Source organism: Pseudophryne corroboree, chromosome 6 (genome assembly GCF_028390025.1).
Source record: "Pseudophryne corroboree isolate aPseCor3 chromosome 6, aPseCor3.hap2, whole genome shotgun sequence".
NCBI classification, from domain to species: Eukaryota; Metazoa; Chordata; class Amphibia; order Anura; family Myobatrachidae; genus Pseudophryne; species Pseudophryne corroboree.
The window spans coordinates 798,411,011-798,421,371 of NC_086449.1; the positions used below are offsets into that span (position 1 = coordinate 798,411,011).

Consider the following 10,361-nt stretch of genomic DNA (forward strand, 5'->3'; position numbering starts at 1 on the left):
CCTGGACTCACGTCACCGTTACGGTCAACTACAATATCTTATTGACTGGAAGGGTTATGGTCCTGAGGAACGTTCATGGACCAATGCTTCTGATGTCCATGCTCCTGCCTTGGTCCGGAGATTCCATTCCAAGTTTCCTCAAAAACCAAAGAAGTGTCCTGGGGCCACTCCTAAAGGGGGGGGTGCTGTCACGATCCGGGTATCTGGACGCCATTTCTTACCCATCAGATGCCTCCTAAGGCTGGCTCAGCGCTCCAGGACCGGATCCCATCTGTTATCCTAATGTTCACATTCCTGCATCCTCTCCTGTCTCTCTGAGACGCTGTCACAGTAACGCCTTATTACATCTGGCATGGCGTCTCCCGCGGCCTCCGCCGCCGTCCCTGAGCTTCTGCATGCAGAGTGTCAGAGTGGCGATTACGTCAGCCGCGGCCTCCGCTGTGTCCGCGTGGTTGGATGTGCACTTGTCAGCCTGGCGTCTCCTGTCTCCAGTGGCCGGCGCCGCCATTACTGTTTTCATTACCACATGGATTACAAACCAAACTTCCCTCCAAGTGTCTGCATGGGCGCAGCCATCTTGGATTCTGTCAGCTGATCATTTCCTCCAATCTGTTGTCAGTATTGTTAATCTGCATAATTGCCTAGCCAATCCCTTCCTTGCTGCAGGTATAAATACACTGTGCCTGAGCAAGGAAGGCGTCAGTGCTTTGGTTGTCAAACCTAGTTCCTGTTTGTCTCTCTCCTGTGATTGTCTTCCAGGTTCCAGCTCCTGTCTCAAGACTTCCACCATAGAGACCCGCACCAGCATTCCACCTGCGGTGTAGCCTGACTCTCCAATCCATTGTGGATTCATCTGTTTCCAGCTACAACATTACCTGCTTCCAGCTCAGCTTCCAGCAGAGTACAGCTTCCCTTAAAGGGCCGGTGTCCTTTCTACACTTTACCACTCTCCACCGGTATTATTATTTCTCCGCTCTCAAGTTATACATTTCAGTTCATATTTCATCGCTCCCAAGTTCATTTATTATTTAACTGGTTCCAGCCAGTATCCACTCCGTGCTAACAACAGTCTGGTTCCAGCCAGTATCCACAGCAGCTGTTTTATCTTCAGCAACCCAGCTTTTCCTGGAACACCAGCTGGCACAATCCTGGGTTATCTCCATTGCTACAGTCGGGCCTGGTAAGGACTTTCCATCTAGAAGATCATAAGAACTATCTCACACTACCAGTGCCCTGTGGCTCCTGCCATCCTGTAGTACCCAGGAACTGTATTTATTCTTTGCTGACTTTTACGTTTTCTTTTACTGCTGCTGTGTTGCGGAGTTGTCATAATAAACATCATTGACTTTTATCCAAGTTGTCGTGGTCACGCCTTCGGGCAGTTATTATTCATGCTACTTACATGTCCAGGGGTCTGATACAACCTCCCAGGTTCCGGTACATCTCAGCCCCTACAACTGAGGCTGCCTCCCGTCAGCTCAGGCCCTCAGTTGTGACACACGGATGCCAGTCTTCGAGGCTGGGGGGCAGTCGACAGGGAAGAAATTTCCAAGGACTTTGGTCAAGTCAGGAGTCGTCCCTACACATAAATATTCTGGAACTGAGGGCCATTTACAATGCCCTAAGTCTGGCAAGGCCTCTGCTTCAAAACCAGCCGGTACTGATCCAATCAGACAACATCACGGCAGTCGCCCATGTAAACCGACAGGGCGGCACAAGAAGCAGGATAGCGATGGCAGAAGCCACAAGGATTCTCCGATTGGCGGAAAATCACGTCTTAGCACTGTCAGCAGTGTTCATTCCGGGAGTGGACAACTGGGAAGCAGACTTCCTCAGCAGACACGACCTACACCCGGGAGAGTGGGGACTTCATCCAGAAGTCTTCCAACTGTTGGTAAACCGTTGGGAAAGGCCACAGGTGGACATGATGGCGTCCCGCCTAAACATAGATATTGCGCCAGGTCAAGGGACCCTCAGGCAATAGCTGTGGACGCTCTAGTGACACCGTGGGTGTACCAGTCGGTTTATGTATTCCCTCCTCTGCCTCTCATACCGAAGGTACTGAGAATAATAAGAAAACGAGGAGTAAGAACGATACTCGTGGTTCCGGATGGGCCAAGAAGAGCTTGGTACCCAGAACTTCAAGAAATGATATCAGAGGACCCATGGCCTCTACCGCTCAGACAGGATCTGCTACAGCAGGGGCCCTGTCTGTTCCAAGACTTACCGCGGCTGCGTTTGACGGCATGGCGGTTGAATTCCGGATCCTAAAGAAAAGGGCATTCCGGAGGAAGTCATTCCTACGCTGATAAAAGCCAGGAAAGAAGTAACCGCAAACCATTATCACCGTATTTGGCGAAAATATGTTGCATGGTGTGAGGCCAGGAAGGCCCCAACAGAGGAATTTCAGCTGGGTCGTTTTCTGCACTTCCTACAGTCAGGAGTGACTATGGGCCTAAACTTGGGTTCCATTAAGGTCCAGATTTCGGCTCTGTCGATTTTCTTCCAGAAAGAACTGGCTTCACTGCCTGGAGTTCAGACATTTGTAAAGGGAGTGCTACATATTCAGCCCCCTTTTGTGCCTCCTGTGGCACCTTGGGATCTCAACGTGGTGTTGAGTTTCCTAAAATCACATTGGTTTGAGCCACTTAAAACTGTGGATTTTAAATATCTCACGTGGAAAGTGGTCATGTTATTGGCCTTGGCTTCGGCCAGGCGTGTGTCAGAATTGGCGGCTTTGTCATGTAAAAGCCCTTATCTGATTTTCCATATGGATAGGGCAGAATTGAGGACTCGTCCCCAGTTTCTCCCTAAGGTGGTATCAGCTTTTCACTTGAACCAACCTATTGTAGTGCCTGCGGCTACTAGGGACTTGGAAGATTCCAAGTTACTGGACGTAGTCAGGGCCTTAAAAATTTATATTTCCAGGACGGCTGGAGTCAGGAAAACTGACTCGCTTTTTATCCTGTAGGCACCCAACAAAATAGGTGCTCCTGCTTCTAAGCAGACTATTGCTCGCTGAATTTGTAGCACAATTCAGCTGGAGCATTCTGCGGCTGGATTGCCGCATCCTAAATCAGTAAAAGCCCATTCCACGAGGAAAGTGGGCTCATCTTGGGCGGCTGCCCGAGGGGTCTCGGCTTTACAACTTTGCCGAGCTGCAACTTAGTCAGGGGCAAACACGTTTGCAAAATTCTACAAATTTGATACCCTGGCTGAGGAGGACCTTGAGTTTGCTCATTCGGTGCTGCAGAGTCATCCGCACTCTCCCGCCCGTTTGGGAGCTTTGGTATAATCCCCATGGTCCTTACGGAGTTCCCAGCATCCACTAGGACGTCAGAGAAAATAAGATTTTACTCACCGGTAAATCTATTTCTCGTAGTCCGTAGTGGATGCTGGGCGCCCATCCCAAGTGCGGATTGTCTGCAATACTTGTATGTAGTTATTGCCTAACTAAGGGTTATTGTTGAGCCATCTGTTGAGAGGCTCAGTTATATTTCATACTGTTAACTGGGTATAGTATCACAAGTTATACGGTGTGATTGGTGTGGCTGGTATGAGTCTTACCCGGGATTCAAAATCCTTCCTTATTGTGTCAGCTCTTCCGGGCACAGTATCCTAACTGAGGCTTGGAGGAGGGTCATAGTGGGGGTAGCCAGTGCACACCAGGTAGTCTAAAAGCTTTCTTTTAGTTGTGCCCAGTCTCCTGCGGAGCCGCTATTCCCCATGGTCCTTACGGAGTTCCCAGCATCCACTACGGACTACGAGAAATAGATTTACCGGTGAGTAAAATCTTATTTTAATGTATATCCGCTCCCATCTTATATTCTGCCCATTTTGTCAGCTCCTCTGTCATACTAAGACCGATCGCAGGAGAAACTTGTTCTGTTTCCCCCTTCCCTTCCCCTTCCTCCCTTCCAGGAATTATGTGTAACTCTAATCTTCCTCTTCCTGTCTTCACCATTAGGTATTAAAGAAGGAGACGGTGCCGTGGAGTGGGGCGCTTGCGATTGTTCAGTCTTACGTGACACACAAAACAGGTGTGACTCTTTCTGTCCTTATTACTTGCACATAAAGAGACAGTGGGGCTCATTTGTTCTGTAATCCATAACAGCCAATCAGATTGAGGCTTTTTTCAGTCTGGCACTGTCTGTCTAATCAAAGCTGATACTGTATTTGTGCTATATGCACTGTGGTACTAGGTAAGTAATCCCTTATGAGGTGTATTTATTGTCATGATGTAAGAGCCCTATTGTGCTGTAACTTATAGCAACCAAACAGAGGTGCCAAGAGCCGAGGAGGGTGGGCAGACATAAAGCACTGGTTCCTGTCACATGGCATGACCACGCCTCCTTCATGTGCCTATTCCAGTGTTTTGGACTGACCTAGTGTTTCTCCAACCCATTCTTAATGGAACCCTAACAGTGCATGTTTTCCAGATCTTCTAGCTGGAGCACAGGTGTGTTGATTGACTAACATAATAGAATAGATCTACAGGTGGTACTAATTATTCTTGAAGATACCTTGATGCTAGGGTTCCAATAGGACAGTGTTTGACTGGGTTAATCAAAAGAGCTGTAAAAGGCACATGAAGGAGGCGTGGCCATGCCATGGGGCGGGGCCCAACACTTTATGCCTGCCCTGGCTCCACCCTCCTGACTTTTTGCGTCCATGAGAAACACTGGACTAATCTAACTTTATATATTGCAGCACGTTAGGACACTATGCTATGGCTGTTTAGTTTTGCTGCATGTGTAGTTAGAATGTTACACTGTATTGCTGACGCGACCTGAATTGTTAAATGTTACCTATGGAAAATAAAATGTATTGCTTCCATAATATAATATAGGTTTCTAGTTAACATAACAATTGGTATATTTTACCCAGCAAAACAACAAAATCATACAGTTCTCGCCTATGTACTAAGCCTTGGAGAGAGATAAAGTGGATGGAGATAAAGTACCAGCCAATCAGCCCCTAACTGCCATGTTACAGGCTGTGTTTGAAAAATGACAGTTAGGAGCTGATTGGCTGGTACTTTGTCTCTCTCAAAGGCATAGTACATAGACCCCATAGATCTAATTTTTGGACAAACCATGTGATTTGTGACATCAGTCGCACCATTTGCATCTGTATATTGCCCAGTATCACTATAGTGCAACAATGTGGACGAAGCTGTTGGGTTTTATTCCGGAACTTCCTTGTGTTGTTTTATTCCGGCACTTCCTTGTGGTGTTTGCACTTCCTTGTGTTGTTTTATTCCGGCACTTCCTTGTGGTGTTTGCACTTCCTTGTGTTGTTTTATTCCGGCACTTCCTTGTGGTGTTTGCACTTCCTTGTGTTGTTTTATTCCGGCACTTCCTTGTGGTGTTTGCACTTCCTTGTGTTGTTTTATTCCGGCACTTCCTTGTGTTGTTTTATTCCGGCACTTCCTAGTGGTGTTTGCACTTCCTTGTGTTGTTTTATTCCGGCACTTCCTTGTGTTGTTTTATTCCGGCACTTCCTTGTGTTGTTTTATTCCGGCACTTCCTTGTGTTGTTTTATTCCGGCACTTCCATGTGGTTGTTGAAGAATCTCATCATTTGGATAAAAGAGACACGTCCTACTGTATGTACAAAAGTAACCCTCACGGTTGAGGCTTATATTCTGTTACAGTAGAGCGCAAAGACGCATTTTGGAGAACACAAGAGATGTAGAACTAGCAGCATAGGGTAGGGGGTAACCTCGGTCCTGGAAGTCGCTGCCCAGCATGCATTTGTACAGTGCGCGCCCCGGCTTACTCACTGTATTATTTTCCAGTGAAAGAGGAAGAGAAGCGGAAGCTGATGAAGAAAGGCAATGAACTGAAACACGAACAGAGACAGCTCGAAGATCAAGAGAGACTCCTGAACAATGCCATGAAGGTGAGAACGTTACCCTCATTAAACGTGATGTTAGTCTACATTGCCTTGACGTGATTGCTGTGTTCTGTAGAGATACTGTATTGCATGAGATCAGCTACGTCCAATGGGGGCCCCACCCAGATGGTCGTCTATAGCCCACACGGTTGTGACCAGCTATAAAGTTGACAACAAGTGGTTTCATTAGTTCTAGACAACAAGAGAATATAACGCCGCTAAAGCATCTAAGTGTGAAATCATGGCCGCTTCAGTGGCGGAAGCCTACTGTGATTTTATTGGATGGAAGTGATGGCATCTCTTTGGGTTCTTCTTCGTTCGTGTGGCCGCACTGGCCGGACTTTTAAACCAGCTAATATGGAGAGCACACTGGCCTTGCTAAAGTAGTGTAAGGTAGGGGCACTGGATACAGGGTTATCATGGTGGCACTGGGCTGTATATAGATGGCAAAAGAAGGTGCAGTGTTGAGCATTGGGTCTGTATATAGGCGGTACATTCAACTAGCATAGGGCTGCAGTGGTGGGAACAAAGGGGGTTATTCAGAAATGGATGCAGATCGTCCTTCCCGCAGCAAGATCTGCATCCATCTACTCACATGCTGGAAGCTCCCGCCCAGGTTGGCCCCTGCCTGCGCAGCACTCAACAGCCCTGAAAACGCCCCCGACACCTCCCCCCCCCCCCCCCCCCAATTCCGCTACCACACCCTCGAAATACCAGGTCGACACCCCCACCCCCGACGGCTGCTGCTGTCAATACAGGATTGGGCCACAAGGTGAAGGGTCGCGCACTGCAGCCGGTGCGTGTGTACAGACTCTGAGTGCAGCTGCTGCATACAGATGGGCAACTTCGCTTCGGTCTGAATGTGCGTTCAGTTGCAAAAATTGCGTATGCACCGCCTACCGATCAGCATACGCCCACAACACGCCCCTGCTCGTAGTTTTTGCGAGACCAGCCCTTTTGCTGCTTTGCGTTCCTTGCTGAATTAGGCCCATTATCCTTTTAAACTGAGAGATGCCACTGAAATCTCTAGTTCACAAGTAGATAGGTTAGAAACCAATTCAGTTTTTGCTTCACTTACCACTAGAAGGTAGGGTTCCGGACTATGGATAGACACTGTCTAGACAGAAAGTCAATATGTCGACACCGTATGGTCGACAGGCATTGGGTTGATGAGGTCAAAAGTTTGGCAATGTCAACATGGCAATGGTAGAAATAAGTTTTATTGTTGGGGAGGGGAGGTTTCAAAAAAAAAAATTCAACTTTTGCTTGGTTTACCATTAATGTGGAGTACCATTGGGAATACAGTAGTAATTTATGCAGAGCATAGTGGTAGCGGAACGAACCACCTTGCCCGAAACATGACGAACTGCTACGTTACCACGAATTGTCATCACAGGGGATAAAACATACAAATTGACCGCAAAAAAGAAATAGAAAACTTATGCCGACCTTTTTGTGTCGACTATTTCCATGTCTTTTTGACTCTGTTAACCTTTTGTACTGTCTACCATTTACCCGTCATCTTTTTGACCCTGTCGACCATTTATTATAGTCCTTTATTGTCCGTTATACTATACCCATCCAGTTTAGTGTTATCCATTTGTGCGTAGAGACCGTTTTTAATGTAACCATCCTATTTCATTCTCTTCCCCGTGTGACAGAAATGCTTAGAGCTGAAGAATAGCTTACTCGCCCAGCAGAGGGGGACTCAGTCATCTTTGGAACGTCTGAAATCTCTCATTAGACTGATACAGAACGAGCAGATGCTTCAGGTTACCATGACCACAACCACCTCCTCTTCCTTGCTGACGGTCCCCTGGATCAAACCCTCCTCCGCCACCCCTACTTTACACAAAGGCCTGCAGCAGTCTCACAGTAACAATTGACACAGCCAGACGGAACAATAACTTTGAGCAAATTTCACCAAGAAGAAAAAGACATGAAAGACCGGTCTGTCTTTTTTTTTTTCTGAAACGCTCGCACCCATTGCATCGATGTACAAGAGGGCTCGCAAACACATTAACGTGTCTTGAAAGACCCAACTGCGGCGGTGGTGGGGAAAGAGCAGTGATTGCTACGTCAGATGCTGCACCACCTTCAGTGCTTATCGTCTGTTTGTTTTTTCCACTTCCTTTTACGTTGGCCTTAAATACTTCTGAATTATTAAGAGATGGAGAAAAATAAAAACTGTGTGTGAAAGGGCCAAATTCCGCTCATAACGAGATGAAAGGCGCTCCCTTGCCTAACAATTCACCTTTTGTTTATTTGTCAAAAGATTGAATTATAGTACAATTAAGTCTGAAAGGGATTTCGGGACTCTATTTTGGGGGATATGAATAGGTAACAAAAATTGTACAAATTGTTTTTTGGACTACTTTACAGCCCTTTCATATCAAATCTGCCACATGTATTCAGGTTAATTGTTTAAAGGGGCGGTTGGAATGGGTTATGTTAGCAATTACTCAGAGCCTTCAAACAAAAGCTGATTTTTTTGTTCCAGTATTAATACAGCTGAGGTTTGCAGATATATTAAAAGAAAACTGTATAAACTTAGCATTTCTAGTGCGATATTGAAGTATTTTCATGCTTGTGTATACGCGTGCTGAACTATTTAACAAAGTACGACTGTAAAACTCCTTAATTTTTACTTATTTTGCTATTGATGTATTTTCTCATTAAGGTTTCCTTTTGTTTTTGTTATTTTGCATCTTGAAAGATTTAACAATGACAAAGTGGGTAACTTTGGTAGGTCGAAATATTTACGTTTTGGTAAAAAAGAAAAAAAAATCTTTTTCAACAGATTTTTTTTTATTATTATTAATATTATTTATTTTTATTTATTTATTTATTTTGCCAGTACAGACAATATGCCAAAAAACTTTACCTTTTTTGTACTGCATTTTTATTATAAAAATAAGTAATGTGAAAGGAACAATATGCATTTTTTATTTTACGCTCGCAGAAGTATCTGCTTATATGGTACAGAAAAAAACTGCCTCAAATGGAGTTTCTCATATCTGATATAATATCATTTTGGTGTTTTTTACATATCAATGTTTAATGCTTTGGGTTATTAGGTAGAAGGGATTGTGCAGGCAGGGAAGACTTTTTTTTTTTTTTTATTCGAAAATTATTTTTGTTTCCGCTGTATATTTCAAAAGCTAGTCTTCCTGATACCACAGCGGTCAGCGTAGCCTAGCGCCTTAATAGGCCACAGACTAACCAAACTACGTTTGGTTTCAAGAGATAAGCAACATGTCTGATATTTAATTTTAATATACATGTTTTGTTCCCTTCATGAAGACATATGTGATAGTTAATTGTTTACAACATCAACAGCTTGGAAATGGTCAAAGTCATTAAAAAAAAAAAACAACAACAACAAAAAACCTAAATATTTAAGCACCTTTCAAAAATGTATTTTGCTGAAACCATTTATTTTCGCTTTATATATCAAAACTATAGTAGCTTTACCGAAATTGTTGGCTGTTATTGATCACTTTTATTCAGTGTTGGAATTTTTTTTTTTTTATTATTATATTTTTTAATGAAGTATTTCAAAGAGGTATGCACATATGTACCCGGCTTCCTTGCCCATTTCAACATTTTATTTGTTAACAAAAACAAAATGTAAGTCTTGACACTGAAATACATGCTTCGTTCATTATAGGCTGCTTAAAAAAGAAAATATCACACAAATCTCATATTGAGAATCATTATCATTGACGAGTATACAAAACAAGGCAGCTCTGCTGTACATTTTGCATATCACACAGTTGTGAATGTCTTACAAAACGGTTTGGTGGTCGATCACTAATAACGTTTAATGGTCCCATCCACCATTTTCACAACTCCGGGAGAAACTGTGCAGTACTATACAGATCTATTTTAATACACTTACCAATGGGTTGACCAAGATTTTTATATTCTTTTACTGATGAACAAAGCAAACTTGATTAAAACACAATTGTTATACATTGGTTATTTTACACCAATTACACATTCAAATATGGCTTGCAATGTAGTTTTTTAGGTTTAAAGGGTTTTTTAAGTTTATTTTATTCTTAAATAAAAATGTAAAATGTGCAGCTAGAACATGTCAGGGGATATATGAAGAAATGTATTGGACTGTTAAAAGTAGTTTTATTTATTTTGGTTTCATTTAAGGGGACAGTCCATTTAGTGTGCATAGAAAAAGTGTTTGTCCTAAATATTACAATGTAGTTTTACTTCTATGATGCATTAAAACTTGATTGACAATTTTGTGTTACTCGTGTTGAAATATTTTGATCACTGTGTTCATGGAGAGAAATCCAATTTTTTTTTTTTTGCTTTTATTTAGGGCTGTAGATTTATTAAGAATATTGTTTATTTGCATTCCACGGGGCTGTAACATAACTTTTGCTGGCGCTGGAACATCTGCTACATTTTATATACTCCATTACAAAACTGCACACAGATCTG

The 10,361-nt window shown here is 43.6% G+C and overlaps 1 protein-coding gene across 3 annotated transcripts in view; it reads left to right on the plus strand.

The window, feature by feature from the left end:
* The window catches only part of PHF21B (PHD finger protein 21B), a 116,155-nt gene extending 105,995 nt beyond the window's left edge, over window positions 1-10,160 (plus strand). For all 3 annotated transcript variants that reach the window (XM_063928902.1, XM_063928904.1, XM_063928903.1), the window contains 3 exons: window positions 3,968-4,040; window positions 5,800-5,903; window positions 7,559-10,160. In XM_063928902.1, coding sequence (XP_063784972.1) covers window positions 3,968-4,040; window positions 5,800-5,903; window positions 7,559-7,783 — 402 coding nt within the window. In that variant the 3' untranslated portion in view covers window positions 7,784-10,160. The remainder of the gene's footprint in view (window positions 1-3,967; window positions 4,041-5,799; window positions 5,904-7,558) is intronic.
* Window positions 10,161-10,361: the final 201 nt, after the last annotated feature.